General features: G+C 46.7%; 1 protein-coding gene across 1 annotated transcript in view; it reads right to left on the bottom strand.

Moving 5' to 3' along the window:
• Positions 1-2,343: 2,343 nt before the first annotated feature.
• The window catches only part of BACE2 (beta-secretase 2), a 46,163-nt gene continuing 28,207 nt past the window's right edge, over positions 2,344-20,299 (bottom strand). The window contains exons 2-9 of the mRNA XM_075854626.1: positions 20,124-20,212; positions 15,659-15,875; positions 14,657-14,785; positions 11,660-11,794; positions 10,077-10,178; positions 8,767-8,916; positions 7,438-7,606; positions 2,344-3,972 (exon numbers count right to left, since the gene is read on the bottom strand). Coding sequence (XP_075710741.1) covers positions 3,725-3,972; positions 7,438-7,606; positions 8,767-8,916; positions 10,077-10,178; positions 11,660-11,794; positions 14,657-14,785; positions 15,659-15,875; positions 20,124-20,212 — 1,239 coding nt within the window. The 3' untranslated portion in view covers positions 2,344-3,724. The remainder of the gene's footprint in view (positions 3,973-7,437; positions 7,607-8,766; positions 8,917-10,076; positions 10,179-11,659; positions 11,795-14,656; positions 14,786-15,658; positions 15,876-20,123; positions 20,213-20,299) is intronic.

The following is a 20,299-nucleotide window of genomic DNA, read 5'->3' as shown; positions in this document are numbered from 1 at the left end:
AGTCTCACTTTTTTTTATTATTATTTTTTTTTTTAAACGACGTGGGGTCCCCCTCATTTTTCATAACCAGCCAGCTATAACATAGCAGCAGCCTAGCATTACCAGGGTGTTAGGGGGGTCAAAGTTTTTGGCCCTTTCCAGCCTAATAATACAAGCCTGCTGCCGCTCCAGTGCCCGCCCATCACTGCAGATGGTGGGATACTGGATCGTACCCGGCTCTTCCCAGCACACCTGATGGCGGTCGATACCGGGGTAATAATGGGGGTCAGTTGCAGCCTTTTTACTGGCTAACACCAAGCCCCACCTTAGTAATGGACGCTGTCAATCAGACAAATGGCATTACTAAGGCGCTATTAAAGTATTAAAAGAAGAACTCCCGCACACAATCCTCGCTAACCATTTTATTTAAAAAAAAACGTAGATCGCAGTAGTCCAACGAATCTACGACGTAGTCCAAAGAGTCCAGCAGAACCTGAAAAACAAAAAAATAAAGTTAGTAATATTTACAAGGGGGGCTGTAGATAGCGCCACACACAGCCCCCCTGTAGATCGCGCCACACACAGCCCCCCTGTAGATAGCGCCACACACAGCCCCCCTGTAGATAGCGCCACACACAGCCCCCCTGTAGATAGCGCCACACACAGCCCCCCTGTAGATAGCGCCACACACAGCCCCCCTGTAGATCGCGCCACACACAGCCCCCCTGTAGATCGCGCCACACACAGCCCCCCCTGTAGATCGCGCCACACACAGCCCCCCCTGTAGATCGCGCCACACACAGCCCCCCTGTAGATCGCTCCACACACAGCCCCCCTTGTAAATAGTGCCACACAGCCCCCCTTGTAAATAGTGCCACACAGCACCCCTGTAGATAGCGCCACACAGCCCCCTTGTAGTTCGCTCGCCACACAGCCCCCTTGTAGATCGCTCCACACAGCCCCCTGTATATAGCGCCACACACAGCCCCCCCTTGTAAATAGCGCCACACACAGCCCCTTGTAAATAGCGCCACACAGCCCCCCCTTGTAAATAGCGCCACACACAGCCCCCCCCTTGTACATAGGGCCATACAACCCCCCCCTGCCCCTTGTAAATAGTGCCACATAACCCCCTTCCCCCATTGTACATAGTTCCACACAACCCCCCCTGAGGCCTCCCCCTTGTACTTCGTGCCAATCTGCCGCCAGAGCAGAGAGCGGTAGAGGTAGCCTACTGCTACCACTCTCTGCCTGACGTCACTCACCGTTAGGAGAAGGCAGGAGGTCTTGCAGCGGCGTTCTGACTGGAGTCGATGCCGACCTGGGAGTAGAGAAGTCCAGTCATCTGACCTGCCACCTGACCGGTGAGGTCAGATGACAGGTCAGGTGACTGGACTGGTCCACTCTCGGGCCGGCATCGACCCCAGTCGGAACGCCGCTGCAAGACCCCCTGCCTCCTGACGCGGTCTTACATTGGCTGGGATTCAGCTGCTCTGTGTCCCACCCTCTCTTCTCTACCTCCGAGTTGCGCCCAGGCACCGCGGCACCCAGCAGGACATTTTTAAGACCGGGACGACGGTGAGAAACTGGGACTGTCCCGCCGAATCCGGGATGGTTGGGAGCTATGGCTGAACAGTTCGGCGGTGAGGACTGGGTTAGACGATGTCTGCATCTACATGCCAGGAAGATGATGCCAGAGGAGGAAGAGGCAATACCAGGTCCCAGCAACAGGCAGAGTAGAGCATGGAGGATATATTCCCCACCTCTCATCAACATGAGAAGGTGCTCAAGCAGGTAGAACTCTCCTGGACCAGCTCCCTAATCTGCCTATTTACGTCAGGGAAGGGTTATATAAAAATGGGGCCCGCTCAGAAGCCGAGCAAGCGCCATAGCCGCTGCAATTCCGCAGCAAAATCTGCTACTTGTTTTACATTTTTACTATGGGTTTTACCTCCCCATTTAATTCAGAGGGGAAAACCTGCAACAAAAATGCAGCGATTACACAAATACAATGGACGCGCTGCGGATTAAAGAAACGCACCGCAGGTCAATTGGAGCGGTTTTTTCCACGCAATGAAGTCAATGGGTGCGTGCAAATTGCGCACGGCACACGGAAGCACTTCCGGGTGATGCGCGGGATTCACGCAACAGTAGTAAAAGAAGAGAAGGGATACAAAATCCCCTCCTTCATTACTGTGTCGTCACATAAAAAGGGAGTGTCATAATGATGCCGGCTGCGCGAATATCACGCAGCCGCGCACCATATACAGATGCCACACTGAACTTTTGCGCACGCAATACGCACACGTTAGTGTGAATAAGGTCTAAATCTAAAATAAAATAAAAAAATTTAATAAATGGACGTTTCCTAGATATAAATTTTGGTTTAATTGTGTTCAGTCTCAATTACAGTTTATAAATACAACAATAAAGTAACCATCCCGGTGTCAGATTGTAGTGATAACACGTAAAAATCAGAGCGCAGATTCAACTATTAATAATAATAAAAAAAATATATAATGGTTCATGGCCAGCAGGGGGAGCCGGCACAAAAACAGAAAAAAAAACCCAAACAATTGTAGCAGGAGATCAGAGCAGCAAGAAACCGAAAGAACACAGATTAGAACTCATCAAATGGACAAATCGTACCAACCACAATAGATTATACTACAACCCTCATCAGAACTAGAGCAGCACAGCCTGAGTGACCCACTTTGAAGTCAATATATAGGGATGGAGCAGGTTCCCCTTAAATTAGGGCACCTGATCTAGTGGTGGAAAAACACTAAATACCTCCAAAGAGCAATTCAGGTGCCATCACTAGCAGGCCCCGCCTACTTAAGAGGCATGTCTGCATGGAAGCGTCATGTGATGTCCGCTCCGCTGAGCGAGCGGATAGGGGAGGGGCATATGCAACGAGGTGTTGGTTGTGCATACTACAGATGTCCTAATCTAAAATAAAACGGTCCTAATTAAATCAGATTTAAAGGGCAAGTACAAGATCGCAGTACATATAAAGGTGGATGTCTACATAAACACATGTACAGTTACAACCCAATGTTATTATATTTAGCCCTTAAAACCTACAGGGGGCAGCCCTTCAGCTGTAAAGTATTGGTGCGAATATTAAGAAGACAGATACCAAGCAGTTACATTGCACAAGTCATTGGAGATCTGCCCCTTTAAGACTAATAGACGTGCCGACTGTAGTCAAACTAAATGGCTTCCTCCATATTGTATTAAAGGCCGACTTTTCAGTGAATATTTTAATCTGTCGATATGACCGTTGCCTGCCTGTAGGGCCCGTGGTCAAGCTCAGATTTCAATCACATGATTATAATCAGGAATAGTAGAGATTACGCCGCAGATTATCAGCATTTACAGTCCGACGAACAAATGTCCCTGATCAGAAACAAAGAAAACCGGAAGCGTCAAGTCCACGTGGAACGTAGAACGTAGACCGCAGACGTCCTTTATTTTCATTATTGGAAGTGGTCTTTCCTATGCTTTCGAGAGGGGGAAAGGGTTAATCGGCACAGTGCATCCAGTTACAATAAGGTCATGACAGTAGTTTTAAGACTTTGCCAATACTGGCATACTTTGGACTTTGCAAGGAAAGGCAAAAAGTAATGAAGACAGAATCACGTCTCCGACCGTTTTGGCGGAGACGGGTCCCCAGCAGTGAATCATGGGAGAGATCAGTGGGTCCAGTTCCGTTTCGGAGGGATAAGTCGCCACTTGAAGATTATTTCCAACGGTGACGCACCAAAGAGGACTCGTCATTGACCGCTTCGGGGTCATCGCTGTGACGTCTGTTGGGAAGGAGCAGCAGGACCACAAGGACCAGCAGGACTATGCCGCAGAAGGTCATGAGCGCGTAAGATATAATCCACAGGATTGGCTCCCTGAGCGGGTTGCTGGAAATGCAGTTGCTTGCTATATCCAAAGTACTGAACGGGCCCGAGATCTCAGATACTTTCACGCCACTGACCACTGGAGGAGAAAAAAAAATATATATATTAAAATAAAAAAAAATAAAAATTTTTTTTTCCAGACTACTCGGCTCAGGCAAGCGATTTTTAAAACCGATTTTTAAATAAATAAAAAAAAAAAAAAAAAAAAAAAAGTTAACTAGAAAATTATATATATATATTTTTTTAATTCTTTATAATTATCGTTGTAATATACCCACTAGATGGCACCAGAATAGCCTCAAATTACATTTCAGGAGGGAATTTTTATTAATTTTTTTCAATGTCCGTTTATAAAACGTACTTTAGATTTACGCTCTTCAAAGTATTAAAATCCATATACCTTAAAATGCCTTTGACCCACCATCAATAACAGCCGATAAATGCTGGATTATCAGACGATCATAGATTATAGATCATAGTAAGGCCCCATGAACACGACCGTCATTTTGATCCGTAATTGCAAATCAAAATACTGATCCATTAATTTCTATGGCCCGCAGACACCTTACCGTATATTTCCGGCTAAGTCTCCGGGCCGTAGAAAAAACCCACAAAAAATAGAGCATGTCCGGAACGCGCCCCACACTGGCGTCGGCGTACATTGAATAGTATCTGCGTCCCTAGGACACAGATACTATTGAACACTATAGCAGAGAAGAGGTATCTCCCTGCTCTGCTATCTACTAGGCCAGTGGTTCCCAACCAGGGTGCCGTGGAAACCCTCCAGGAGTGCCGCGACTCTCCTCTGAACCACTGCCACGGCCGTGCTATCTGTCAACCTCCTCACAGCGCGAAGTGCATGTGAAGAGATTTTTTTTGCAGCCCCTTTGTAGATAGCACCCCCCCCCCCACTCCGTAGATGGCAGACCCCCACCCTCCCTTCCTGTACATAGTGCCACTGTAGCTCCCTGAAGAAGCGGAATTCCCCTGTGCCTAGGGATTCCACTCCTGGACAGAGCGCTTGATGTCTCTGTCCATAAATGGACAGTGACATCAGGAGCAACTCCTGAAGCAGAATCACTGTCCACATCGTTGCCGGCGCAGTAGCCGGTGATTCTGCTCCAGGAGAACCCCTGTTCATAAATGGACAGAGACATCAGGGGCTTCTCCTGGAGTGGAATCCCCAGTCACAGTGGTCGGCAACGCTGTGGACGGGGATTCCGCTTCAGGAGTTGCCCCTGATGTCACTGTCTATACATGGACAGAGATGTCAAGCGCTCCATCCAGGAGCGCGATTCCGCTCCTTCAAGGGAGCTACAGAGGCGCTACCTACTATAGGGGGGACCCGTGCGGCGCTACCTACTAGAGGGGGGGCCCGTGCGGCGCTACCTACTATAGGGGGGACCCGTGCGGCGCTACCTACTACAGGGGGGGCCCGTGCGGCGCTACCTACTACAGGGGGGGCCCGTGCGGCGCTACCTACTAGAGGGGGGGCCCGTGCGGCGCTACCTACTAGAGGGGGGGCCCGTGCGGCGCTACCTACTAGAGGGGGGGCCCGTGCGGCGCTACCTACTAGAGGGGGGGCCCGTGCGGCGCTACCTACAAGAAGGGGGGCCCGTGCGGCGCTACCTACACGAAGGGGGGCCCGTGCGGCGCTACCTACACGAAGGGGGGCCCGTGCGGCGCTACCTACACGAAGGGGGGCCCGTGCGGCGCTACCTACACGAAGGGGGGCCCGTGCGGCGCTACCTACACGAAGGGGGGCCCGTGCGGCGCTACCTACACGAAGGGGGGCCCGTGCGACGCTACCTACACGGGGCTGATCGTCATTTTTACTAACGGAATCTTGAGGAAGATTTTCTGCCTTACAAAAAATTCTGTGTGAACATACCCTAAGAGCGGAGTGCTTGTTTTCTAGAGACTCTGTACTATGCTACAGGCCGTTCATCACTGGATCATGCCAGACTATGCAAGGATCCTGTCGTCGGCGTTGTGGAGCAGCTCAGTAAGGCCTCATTTACACGAGCGTGTGCGTTTTGCGCACGCAAAAAACGCAGCGTTTTGCGTGCGCAAAAGGCACATAACAGCTGCGTGTGACACTCCGTTTGCATGTTTGTAAACACCACGTGCTTTTTTGTTTACATTCAGAGTTTGACAGCTGTTGCGCGAATCACGCAGTTCGCACGGAAGGGCTTCCATGGTTTTCACGCACCCATTGACTTCAATGGGTGCGTGATGCGCGAACAGTGCACAAAGATAGGACATGTCGTGAGTTTTTTCAGCGGACTCACGCTGCGCAAAACTCACGGACTGTCTGCACTGCCCCATAGACTAATATAGGTGCGTACGACACGCGTGAAAAGCACGCGCGTCGCACGCACGCACGTATATCACGCTCGTGTAAACGAGGCCTAAGTCGTGGGAACGGGGACTAGGCGAGTACAATTTCTTTTTGTTTGGGGGCACGGTGTACAAGGGGGGTGGGGGGCTGCATGGCACAGTCTACAAGGGGGAGGTGGGGCATTATGGCACAGTCTACAGGGGGCAGCCAGGGGAGGGGGGCATTATACTGTGTGGAGCACACTAAGCGGACATACTGTGTAGGGGCATTACAGGGGGCAATATACTGTGTGGGCATAATTATAGGACAAAACACTGCGTCCTTGAAGGGGTTATAATATATTAAATATTATTATACTGTATGGGGGGCACTACTACTATGAGTAGACACGTAACTGGTTAAAAAGGACGCCATTGTAAAAACATATCGCTGGCCAAACAACCTCGTTATATAGTTCCTGGAACGAGGATCCAAACGTGATGAGTGAAAGCCAAACACAAACACAAACCGTAACGAGAAGGTAATGAAAACACCAATGAAAGGTTCACTATGTAAACCAGTTAAAGGGCCAACAAAATAACTAAACTTTGGCTCAAAAATAATTTATACTCTGTACCTCCCAGAATGACAACGTTTATATAGGATTATAATTCATGGGGAACTCTCCAGTAATTTTTCAGGGCATGTCCATAGTTGTTAAAGGAAGGGGGGGCTTATGTATAACGAGAAACGTGCTGCGGCATGGTCCCATCTTTTTTCTCCATGTCCCTTTCTTAAAAGCAGAAAGGACGATAAAGTCTAATGTACAAAATGGCCTCATTTATCAAAACGGTCCACTGGTAAAACTGCCCGTTGCCCATAGCAACCAATCAGAGATCAGCTTTCATTTTTGCAGAGCAGTTTAAGAAATGAAAGCGAAGTTCTGATTGGTTGCTATGGGCAACAAGGACAGTTCCAGTTTTAATAAATGAGGAACGCGTGTATTGGTATTATCCGGTGTGATCAGAATATTGACACAAACGACGGGGCAGATTTATCAAAACTAGAGCAAGGGAAAATTGGAGCAGCAACCAATCAAATATCAGCTCTTATTTTTCACAGACTCTGTGGAGAATGAAGGATGCGACCTTATTGGTTGCTATGGGCAACTGCTCCACTTTTTCCCTTGCACGGGTTTGGATGAATCACGCCAGAATATCTCACCCGCACAGTTGCTGGCAGCAAATCCAACCCTCTTCTCTTCCCGGTCAAAGATGACATAAAATCCTTCCATGACAGTCGCTCCAATAACCAAAGCGTTGGACGACGGCGAAATGCCAAAGCGGAAACAATTCAGATTCTCACGGAACGTCAAAACAGACTGGATGTATAACTGAAATGAAAAAAAAAATTACAATTTTCAATTTATTTATTTTTTCTCCTATTAATAATATGCAATTTACACGGCATATCGGACATCGAACCCGCAGCCCATTACGTCCGAAAAACCACACAACGTTGTGGTGCGGTTTTTGGGGCGGAATATCAGTTGTAGGGAGCAGCGCTAGAGGAAAAAAAGAAACCGTTCATCCTTCCTCCGGCTGTAGTCATGGCGACACGTCCCTCACTTCTGAGCGTAGCCCGGCCTCTTGGGATGATGCTGTAGTCCACGTGACCGCTGCAGCCTTTGATTGGCTTTCCCAGGTCGCTCAGAAGAGAGGATCGCAACGCTGAGACTATGGCTGGGGGTAAATAGGAGATTTTTTTTAAATTCATTTGGCATCTTTGTAGCGGAATCGCAGCGCCTGCAACAGAAAACCAGCGATTCCGCAGCATAAATTGACAGGCTGCAGCTTAATAATAATAAAAAAACAAAAATCATCGCAGGTCAACTTATGACCGTTTCTTTCGGCTGATTTTTTCCGCAGCGTGCGGATGAGAGTTGTTCAAATCTCGTTCACTCTGCTCCTACTGTATTACGCTGCAGATTTTCTGCAATGAAATCAGTTTCGGAAAATCCGCAGTGTTTACGCCGTGTGTGTTCCTACCCTAAGGCCCCATGCACACGAACGTGTTTTTGCGTCCGCAATTCCCCCGAAAATCCACGGGAGAATTGCGGACCCATTCATTTCTATGGGCCCATACACACTATCCGTGTTTTCACGGGTCCCCGCATGTCCGCAAATCCGTGCCGCACAAACTCAGGACATGTCTTATTACAGCCCGCAAATTCGATGCGGACATGCCCATAGAAGTCAATGGGCCCGTGGAAAATGCGGGTACACCTCCGTGTGTCAACCGCAGTTTGCGGAAGTGTTGCTAGGCGACGACCGGGAATGAGTTCTGTCGTCATCCTGTTTTACCTATGCTTTTTTTTTTTATCCGCATTTTGCGGATTACATACGGACATTTCACGGAACACGGTCCTGGAATTTGCGGACCAGAAAAACACTACGGTCGTGTGCATGAGGCCTAAAGGTTGTTTTTAAAAAAAAAAAAGCTCAAAAAAGGAAAAAAAAAACACTAATAATTATTTCAAGACCAGGAATGAACCTGAGGCTTTATGGTAAGACGGAAGGATCGGCTCGAGTTCACATCCCGTAGATAGATGGACAGGTCCGGAAAATACGCCCATGGCTCTTCAGTCTTCTCCCAACAAGCCAGCTGCAGGCCCGTCCAAAACTCATTATTGAAATTCTCGATCTATAAAATCAATGACGGAGGCGGAAGAATAGAATTAACATGATCTATAAATGAAAATCCGCACCAAAAAACAACAACATTGCAGATTTTCGGTGCTGCTTTTTAGGCCGTTTCCACAGTGTCATTTTTTAACCTAGGCTTAAAGGGGTTGTCCAGGATTAGAAAACATGGCTGCTTTCTTCCAAAAATAGCACCAGGTTGTGGTTCTGCGAGGTACTGCAGCTCAGCCTCATTCTCTTCAAAGGAGCCGAGCTGCAATACCAGACACAACCAGTGGGCAGGTGAAGCGCTATTTTTGAAAGAGAGCAGCCATGTTTTCCTAAGAGAGACCTTTTTTTTTTTTTGTATTTTGGAGAACATTTTTTTGGGGGAAAACGGAGACTATGTGCATATAAATGTCTAACAACTCCTATTCGTGTCGTATTTTTTAAATCTTTTTTTTCCGCATACAATTGTATTGGATATCCCTCGCCTGTTACACTTCTAGTGTAGAAAAAACAAAAACAAAAAAAAAACTAGTGTGGGTCAAGTAAATGCAGGCTGGTGTGAGAAACAACCAAAAATAATATGAAGCGCCCAGGTGGAAAAGGTTTATGTCGCAGTCAATAAACGTTTTTTCGCCATGATCTGTGGCAAAAAAAAAAATTTTTTTTAAAAAAATGACGTGTGAACGGTTTAATCCAGTGCTGGAGGTAGAATAATAATAATAATAATAATAATAATAATAATAAAAAAATAAAAAAAGATTTAAAAAAAATTTTACACTATTTTCCGGTCCAATATAATAATTTCTACCAATCATTTCAGGGGTGATGAATATAAAATGTTGAAATGCGTGAACCGGGCTGAGAAGAAGGCGGAGCTCACAGGTCTCGGCATTTTCCAGTTACGTGTTCTGTTTGGTAAAGGAGAGAAGGTACACACCGCCTGCGGACAGGACGGCAAACACAATCAGTCCACGAGGTCTGACTAAACAGGACTGATCAAAGTTTCCATCATCCCCTTTTAATGCCTAACAAGCCGTTCAACAATTAGAAACGCTTCGTTCTGTAGGGGAAGTGGGCAATTTAAAAAAAAAAAAAAAAAAAAAAATCCAAAAAGTTAGACATAAGGGCGTGTATATATTTTACCCCCCTTTGTTTTTAGTCAGGAAGACTTACCAAAGACGTCTGAATAATCCCTTCTACCACGGCATTGAAAACATTGTCAGGGAGGCGCAGGAGGGTCGTGCCACTGTCCACAATGGCTTTATCAGCATTATACTAAATAAAAAAAATAAAAAATCATAAGAAATAAACCCTAGGCATTCCCTGAGCCTGTAGACTGAAACTTAAAAATGTCACATTACAGAAGACCTTATGATCGCTGAGCTAGGCTGTTTCCGTAACTCCCGTCCATCTAAAATCAGGACGTGGCGGGGGGCAACGGGAGCCAAGAAGTGTAGAACGGGATTTAGGGGGTCCCGTTCTAGAAATATGTGCTGGTCCCAGAGGTGGGTCCCACATCTATCTGACTTATGGCATATCCTAAATGTCGCTGATGGGCAAACCTCTTTAAAGAGGCTTGGTCACTAGTTTAGTAATGCCCTATCTAATAGGAGCGGTCACACGAATGAAGCTTTTTAGGACATCATTTCACTATCATTATTTTAAAGTTAGGAGATTTTTACTAAATATGCAAATTAGACTATACTAGACAAGTGGGTGTGACCACCAGCGATTCTCCTGAGGTGGAGCTCCTCCCAGCCTCTGACGCTGTCCTATCAGCATGAAGCTGCTTCACACAGTGTGAGAGACTGAGGCTGGAGGGAAGAGGGGGATCACTTCAAATAGCCATATCTCCGGCTGTGGACCATCTAGAACAGCGGTTCTGGTGGCATATGAAAGAGGAGATTCTAGTCTAATGACACCAGTATCGCAGTTCTAGCTGTGAAACAACCAGAGATATCATCAGTTGAAAAAACAGTCAGGAATGGAAGCTGTATACTATATGATCATGCGGTGTTGCTGGGCAGGGAAGAGAAGAAGCTGTATGACAGAAACCATTACACTGCCCAGAGTGAAAAGAAAGAGTCACCTCCCATTTGGCAAGTCTAGCCGCATTAGCATATTTTCAAAAATGCACATAACCTTACAAATAAACATTTTGAAACAATTTACACTGCATCATAGATTAGTCAGGAAATAGGGAATTCAAACTAGTGACAGATCCTCTTTAAGGCCAGGTGCACACACACAGTTTTGATGCAGTTTTTGGAGCAGTTCCTTGAGCCAAACACATGGGTGGACACGAAAGAAAGGAGATGCAGTCTTTTTTTTATACCGTAACTTACTTTTGGATCAATTTCCGGCTTTGGCTCAAAAAAACTGAGCCAAAAAACTGCATCAAAACAGTGTGTGTGAACCTGGCCTAAAGGAATATACCAGGAGACATGGATAGTGTTTTATGCCTATTGCCGGCCTGACGTCTTTACTCGTCGGCATTCTTTGAGACTTTGATCCGTGCACCGCGTTATCTGAACTAGGCAAAAAACACGGCCTCGAATGTATCAACGACAAAAAAAAACAATTCAATTTTTTGAATAAATCCAAGAAATGGACTGCGATTAACCCCTCCTACGTCCATTCTACCAGAGATTCCCATGCCTGAATGGGCTTACAATACCCCTGGCGCAAACAAGAGCGTGAGGAGGTCAAAACCGGAACGTTACAAAGAAGAAGATACATTATGTTTTTCACTTTACCTCTGTGCAATCCAGGTTTAGGTTTAGACCCCCAACTTCAAACTTGAGAACCTCCACTTGGTAATACCACTCCTCCGTGATTGGGGTGTACCAGATCTCACCGGTGTATAAACTGGGCTCAGTACCACCCATGACCTGCAAGACAAAGCCAGATCATGAAAAGCGATGCTTAGACAGCGACTACATTTTTTTTTTCTAGTACGAGAAGGGTAAAAACTCTACAAAAGCCAGAAAAAAGAAAAAGGAATTTTTAATTTATTTAAATAGGCTCAGAATTCTTTGCGGGTCGGAGCTGCGTTATTATATTTCCGAGCTCTAAATCCCCTAAATATACATAAATTGAAAACAAAAGTTCACCACTAGGGGGAGCTCCCTGTATATTGTTAGACAGTATGCAGTAATCTCCTGAGCACCCGCATGTCATCTTTGAACGATGTTTGTACAGGGGGTTTGGAGCTCTAAATTAAAAAAATAAACCAAAGCTCCGAATACTATAAAGATATGTTAAGAAATTATTCAGTGAAGAATTTGGACAACTTTCCAATATAACTTGGGATACAATTCCTCACCATTTTTTTTTTAAAACGTGTTTGTCAGTGAATGAAAACACTTGTTTACATTCAAACACAGTAAACCAGTATATAGCTAGTCCTGCTCTAAGATGAGAAGTGGATACAATTGTATCAGTCTAGGCAATTCTCTGAGAGCTAAACAGCCTCAAGACTGATACATTGTAGCAAACTAGCATTGAGAGGTGCAGCTGCTGATGTGTTAAGCTCACAGAGCATTGTCCAGACTGATACAATTGTATCCACTTCTCAGCGGAGAGCAGGACTAGGTATGTACAGGGTTTACTGCCACTGAATGTAAACAAGAGTGTTCTCATTCACTGACGGCAAACATATCTTAAAAAAGCTCCCAATATACATGCTAAACGTGCACATAGGGAGCCATAGCCCGATGGAGGCAAAAATAAATTGTCGTTTTGGCCTCAGTAGGATGGAATAGACTACGCTAATTTGTCCCACAAAAAAATATTAAAATGAAGTATACCATGCAGTATAAGTTTAATTAAAAAAAACCCCAAAAAAACAAGACATTGGAGCCTACAGGTGATGTATGCCACTGTATGGCATCCTTTTAAGGTGTAATATATATATATATATATATATATATATATACACACACACACACACACACACACACACACACACACACACATACATACATATATATATATCTCTGTGTATGTATGTATGTATGTGTGCATATATATCCATCATGGGCTCTTTAATAACTTTTATTGATGCATACATTAAAATGGATGCCGTAAGAGCCTATAGGTGACGGACGCCATAGACTATAATGCTAAGTGTTTAACATGTATGTCATGAACAGGGTCGTGAGAGTTCAGGACATACATTCACGCACACCTTTATAGCCTACGGTGACATTTAACGTACATGTCGGGAGTTTATGATGTGAACGGGGCCTTGGTCTTTAAAGAGGCTCTGTCACCAGATTTTGCAACTCCTATCTCCTATTGCATGTGATCGGCGCTGCAATGTAGATAAGAGTAACGTTTTGTTTTTTTAAAACGAGCATTTTTGGCCAAGTTATGACGATTTTTATATTTATGTAAATGAGGCTTTCTAAAGTACAACTGGGCGTGTATTGTGTGTGTTACATCTGGGCGTTGTGTATAGAAGTGTATGATGCTGACGAATCAGCATCATCCACTTCTCTTCGTTACCACCCAGCTTCTGGCAGTGCAGACACACAGCGTGTTCTCGAGAGATCACGCTGTGACGTCACTTCCTGCCCCAGGTCCTGCATCGTGTCGGACGAGCGAGGACACATCGGCACCAGAGGCTACAGTTGATTCTGCAGCAGCATCAGCGTTTGCAGGTAAGTCGATGTAGCTACTTACCTGCAAACGCCGATGCTGCTGCAGAATCATCTGTAGCCTCTGGTGCCGATGTGGCCGACGCGATGCAGGACCTGGGGCAGGAAGTGACGTCACAGCGTGATCTCTCGAGAACACGCTGTGTGTCTGCACTGCCAGAAGCTGGGTGGTAACGAAGAGAAGTGGATGATGCCGATTCGTCAGCATCATACACTTCTATACACAACACCCAGCTAGTAAAAGAAGTAAACACGCCCAGATGTACGCACATAATACACGCCCACTTGGACTTTAGAAAGCCTCATTTACATAAATATAAAAATGGTCATAACTTGGCCAAAAATGCTCGTATTTTTTTTTTAAAAAACACGTTACTCTTATCTCCATTGCAGCGCCGATCTGCTGCAATAGGAGATAGGTGTTGCAAAATCTGGTGACAGAGCCTCTTTAAAGAAGTTTTTCGTATGAATGGAAAGTGTAAGAACTATAAACTTTTTTGAAGGGCATTTTCTTTTTTTAATAAACAGGTCAGTGTGATTTGTGCAACTTTATAATTAGTTTTTATTAAAAATTATTTTTACTTCTTCATATACAGCTGCTTTGTATCCTGTATACAAAGCAGCTGTATCTTTCGCGAAATCCTGTTCCCGTCAGGTTCACGGGACTGACGAGTTCGGTGACAGCGGGTCAGAGACACGCAGGACCCACCTGTAACCCATCACATCTAAGTTCATAACTTAGATGTGATAGATGGATCCATCTGTAACCCAGGTGTTAGAGACACGCAGGACCCGCTGTTAATGAACCCGTCAGTGCCGCGGACCTGACGGGAACAGGATTTAGCGAAAGATACAGCTGCTTTGTATTCTCAGCTGTATCTCAAAAAGGAAAAATAATATTTAATAAAAACTAAATGATAAAGTTGCACCAATCACACTGAAATTATAAATATTATACACACACACACACACACACACACACACACACACACACACACCTTTCAAAGGTTAACAAAGCCTTTAAAGTTTAAACAGCCTTTTTTAAATCAATCTGCTTGAAGTTACAGAAGAGACCTGATCCCAGGTACTTACCAGGCTGCCACCGTTGCTGCCAGCGCCAGTGGTAGGCAGGCCAGCACCGCACATCTGCATGGAGAAGATATTTGGAATTTTCTGCTGTTCAACAAGGGAGTCAAAGAAAGTTTCCACAGAGCTTGAAGGCTGGAGAAATTAGGAGAGAGAGAAAAATATTATAAAGTCCATCCCCTATCGGGATGGTCATCCAGCTTTCCTAGAGCCCTGAACGGCAAAACTGGCCATTTACCAGAGTGCTGGAGACGTATCACTGTAGATCTGGTATTCCGGAGTCTAGAAAAGCTGGTAAACAATGGTAATAGTAGACAGACTGGTAGTCACCCGCCTTTCACAGGCTCCCAAAAAGGGCAAATCTGCCTAAGATTGAAGCAATACAACCCCGGATCCAGTTGGAAAAGCTGAGTGACCTCATATTTGAAAGCGGTGTCTGGGAAAGCTGGGTGATCGGCAGTATGGCGACTATTACAGATATAACTAAAACATTAAGAAAGTGGCGTGTGATGACGTGAGAAATGACATGTTTACATAAGAGGTGGAGGAAATACATGTATACCGCACATGCTATGTTTCTCCACCAGGTGGCAGTCAGTGAAAGAAAAATCATTTCTGACTACCGAAAATTGAATTCAAGCTTTTGCTCCCTGTTATCAACAATTTCTATCTGGAGAAAGACTGCGTATAGCGGTCCTATACGTCCGCTCTATTAATAACCAAGTATGAGTCTTTCCTTCCTATACGGCAGACCCCTCTAACACAAGATACGCATAGGAAAAAAAAAATAGATGGGGGTGGGGAATTGTATTAATAACCCCCCCCCCCCCAGTGCTGCTGCAACGCATCTATTGCAACCAATGCAAAGCCCATATAAAAGCAATGGACGACACAGATCTGGTGTAGGGTAAAAGGGTCTTGGAAAAAGCAAACAATGGAACTGTACCAAATAGTGAACTCTTAAAAAGTGGAATCATCGTTATTCTGGGGGATTTTTTGACAATTTACCTTGGCCAAGGTCCTGTAGGCCAGTCCCAGAATCCCTTGCCAGTTGATTTCAGGCATAAAGAAGCTCTCAGACGCCATAATTGAGGCAATGTTCACCACAAAGGTGTCATTTATTCCCTTGGGGACACTAATGACATCTTTTCCTAGAACTCCGCTCCAACTTCCCTGAGTGTACCGGACCGTAACGTCAAGTCCGAGAGACTGGTATGTACTGGACCTACAAAAAAAAAAGGGGGCAGATTTTGTAAATCAAATGGAATATTAAAAAAAACACCATCTATTAAGTTAATAAATATTTTATTCCGTGATTTCTTAGATGTTAGCGGTCCCTCAACTTTCCAAGAAGCGGCTAAAAATAATCTGGTTCATGTGACGGCAACTCAAGGACCAGACTTCTGAGGAAGGGATCAGGGTAGAAGGGTCAATCTCCTCCTCTCACATTCCAAGAGTAACCAGTCTTAAATCTCATGGAGTATGAGGATAGCAGAGCTGAATGTGTCATTTAAAGGAACAGTCCGGGCAAAGCGTATACACCGGTAAGCCTAGTGAAGGCATAAGGGGGAGGGGCATGACACAAGGTGTCAAATCACAAAGAATTCCTGTGTCATGCTCCGCCCCCTCAGGTCCTCTCCTGGTCATAACACAGTGTACCAGTTTTGAGAGTCCGATGTAGAACTAATAATTACACACAATGTCGCTACAAATGGTGCTTCTCCTATACACAGTGTTAATTATATTATATAAATGAATGAAAATCATGGCACCCCTCTGAGCCTTGCTATTCTCCTAGGTGATTTAGAATCATTTTGGGGAACCCTATACATAGGGGTCTTGGTGTAGAGTTACCAACTGTCCAGAATTACTTAGAAGCGGGTTACATCAGAGACCGCCAGAGTCCGGGAATGTAATAGTATGTGAGACTTCTGCAATGCTGGACACCGTGCCATAGCACAGATCCGACTGGCCCTGCACCCCAATAGTGTGTCTATAGGACACAGATACAATTGAAGAGGCCTAACTAGTGCTGGCGGGAAGAAGGGATCCATCAGTCATCTGTCCGCGCCATTGCGGTTGTGCTAGAGCAGACCTCACTAGAGGAGGCCAGGCCTGGGTCGCTGCATGACCGCATAGCATGGGAACAGGAAAAGGGGAGTATGGATGTTTATGTTTAAGGGGGCATGGTGTGTCACTATCTACTGGGGGCACTGTGTGCGCCCTTGGGGGCCTCTTTATACAAGTGCCACTGTGTGCCGGGGAGGGGCCCCCTTTCCACAAGTGGCACTGTGCGCCAGGGAGGGGCCCCCTTTCCACAAGTGACACTGTGTGCCGGGGAGGGGCCCCCTTTCCACAAGTGGCACTGTCTGCGGGGGAGGGGCCCCCTTTCTACAAGTGGCACTGTGTGCGGGGGGCCTAATGTGTTATATTGATACTTTATCCATCCCTGGAGAGGAGCTTAGTCGCACTTTGTATTAACATGCGCAATCTGATGACATAAAGCTACTTATATATCAGTATTAAAGAGGTAAAAGAATGTTTGGAAATCTGACAATTAAATAGGTGGTAACCCTAGCTGGGCGTAATTTCCCCCTATGTGCCCCCTCTACACCACAACACAAATAACGTGCGTGCAGGACCCATGAGGCCGATGTGATGGCAGTAACCGGTGTAACCCGTATGGTCACATTCCAGTTTATTGATTCCCAGGATGTTTTTCTACCGTCATGTAAATAAATTTGAGGTGTAGGCACAAAAAAAAAAAAAAAAAAAAAAAAAGGCAGAAGAGGCATCAATACTCTGGGAATATAAACTATTTTTTCAGTGTATCCGAACAAATTTGTTTGTAGACGTCCTATGATTTGATCTCATCATTGAGGCGCGAGGCACAAACTATGAACCTCATGACAGCGGCTTATCCCAGTATATAGGACTGTATATAGTCACTGGGCCTTATTTATCAAAACGGTCTACCAGGTAAGCAGACCTTGTTGCCCATAGCAACCAATCACAGTGAAGCTTTCATTTCTTAAACAGAACTGGAAAAATGAAAGCTGTGCTGTGATTGGTTGCTATGGGCAACAAGGCCAGTTTACCTGTTAGTTTTAACAAATGGCGTCCTAAATGCGCCAGAAAAGCGGCGCAAGATGCTTTATATACGGTTCACATCACGTGCGCAAATTTTCTATGAAAGACATACCGTTTGAAATCCTTTTCTGTAACATTTATGATGGAATTTCAACATTTTTTGGGCCCAAAACACTGGTATACATGTACAACAGCCATGAGGGACGTCCAGTGGTTGATTATCTGGAGTTTCCACCTCAGAAAATGTCAATGATCAGTCTGTGGGACGGTCGCAGTTGCCCTACATATAACCGTCCCGCAAAGACATGGATCAATACATATGTCGGTGACCTTTCTGGTGTGTAGTTATGTCCGCAGAGCTTTTGTCCAACTGTGCAGGGGATTAGAGGTGTGAAAGAAAAACGTGAGCAGAGACAGATCCATCGGCTTAACGCAGAATCCTCCGATCTTATCACCTTCACACGCAGCACTGACTCTCAGCCGGCACGCGTCCATAGCAACACGTCCCAAGTCTATGAGGGCCGTAATACAGTTCCTAATTATCAGTCCTGGAGTAGAAATTCTTTAAATCCGTTTCAGGGAAAGCTGAGAGTGACAACCAATATGGCTGCCAAATCTAATGAGATACAACGGAAAGCCTGCCGAATTTGAATTTGGGAAAGCTGGGTGACCCCCCCCTGTGGCATCTGATATGGCGGTCATTTTGCCATCTGATATTTAGATAAAATAGAGACTCATATTCAGAGGAGGGTCTCGATTCACAGAATTCCCTTTAATGAAGACTTGTCAGGCATCGAGCACCTTTAGGGTTTGCCCACACCGTTTTTTGCAGGCAGAAAATTCTACCTGAAAATTCCGTTTGGAATTTTGAGGCAGATTTTGATCTGCCTTCACGCCGTTTGCCGCATTTTTCGAGGTGTTTTTCGCTCGCGCCCATTGAGCGCCACGGGCAAAAATGCCACAAAATAAGCTTTCCCTGCCTCCCATTGAGGTCATCCAGGGGCGTGCGCATCAGGAGGGTCCGGCAGCATCCAGGGGCGTGCGCATCAGGAGGGTCCGGCAGCATCCAGGGGCGTGCGCACCAGGAGGGTCCGGCAGCATCCAGGGGCGTGCGCACCAGGAGGGTCCGGCAGCATCCAGGGGCGTGCACACCAGGAGGGTCCGGCAGCATCCAGGGGCGTGCACACCAGGAGGGTCCGGCAGCATCCAGGGGCGTGCACACCAGGAGGGTCCGGCAGCATCCAGGGGCGTGCACACCAGGAGGGTCCGGCAGCATCCAGGGGCGTGCACACCAGGAGGGTCCGGCAGCATCCAGGGGCGTGCACACCAGGAGGGTCCGGCAGCATCCAGGGGCGTGCACATCAGGAGGGACCGGCAGCATCTAGGGGCGTGCACACCAGGAGGGTCCGGCAGCATCCAGGGGCTTGCACACCAGGAGGGTCCGGCAGCATCCAGGGGCGTGCACACCAGGAGGGTCCGGCAGCATCCAGGGGCGTGCACACCAGGAGGGTCCGGCAGCATCCAGGGGCGTGCACACCAGGAGGGTCCGGCAGCATCCAGGGGCGTGCACACCAGGAGGGTCCGGCAGCATCCAGGGGCGTGCACACCAGGAGGGTCCGGCAGCATCCAGGGGCGTGCACACCAGGAGGGTCCGGCAGCATCCAGGGGCGTGCACACCAGGAGGGTCCGGCAGCATCCAGGGGCGTGCACACCAGGAGGGTCCGGCAGCATCCAGGGGCGTGCACACCAGGAGGGTCCGGCAGCATCCAGGGGCGTGCACACCAGGAGGGTCCGGCAGCATCCAGGGGCGTGCACACCAGGAGGGTCCGGCAGCATCCAGGGGCGTGCACACCAGGAGGGTCCGGCAGCATCCAGGGGCGTGCACACCAGGAGGGTCCGGCAGCATCCAGGGGCGTGCACACCAGGAGGGTCCGGCAACATCCAGGGGTGTATATACCAGGAGGTCCGGCAGCATCCAGGGGTGTGTATATATCAGGAGGTCCTGAACAGACTAGCAAAGATCAGCTATATATATATGGGGGTGAATAGCGAGAGGTCCTGCACAATCGAGGGGGTTCATATGAAAACCGTCCTGCAGTGACTTAACAAAAAAAGACAACCTTTACATACATACAGTCTAGCTGCTGCAGAACCTCTCTCTGAAGAGAAGGGTGGTTTCCAGCCAGAGACCAGCATGAAGCTTTCCCTTCTAATTATAGGCTTTTACAGTTTGTTCTGCCAGATCTTCACATACGGAGCCCTGCAGGGATAACACCACCTCTTCAGGAAGGTAATCCAAGACCTCGCACTGACCCAAAAATAATGAGTAGAAAGGAAAGTACAACCAAATAACACAAATATTTCATGTGATGGAGGAACTCACTTATCCGAATGGTAATATTGAGTAATATCAGGATCTGGGGCTCCAGCAACGGCAAAATTACTGCTTCCCGTGTCCACCAATATGTTCAACTATAAAAGAAAAGAAAAAAACATCCAATTAGTGACCGTGACAATTCCCCTTTAAAAAAAAGAAAAACAAAAAAAACCCAGATTGGT

Source organism: Rhinoderma darwinii, chromosome 2 (assembly GCF_050947455.1).
Source record: "Rhinoderma darwinii isolate aRhiDar2 chromosome 2, aRhiDar2.hap1, whole genome shotgun sequence".
In the NCBI taxonomy this organism is placed as follows: Eukaryota; Metazoa; Chordata; class Amphibia; order Anura; family Rhinodermatidae; genus Rhinoderma; species Rhinoderma darwinii.
This window is presented reverse-complemented; position numbering and strand designations above follow the sequence as displayed.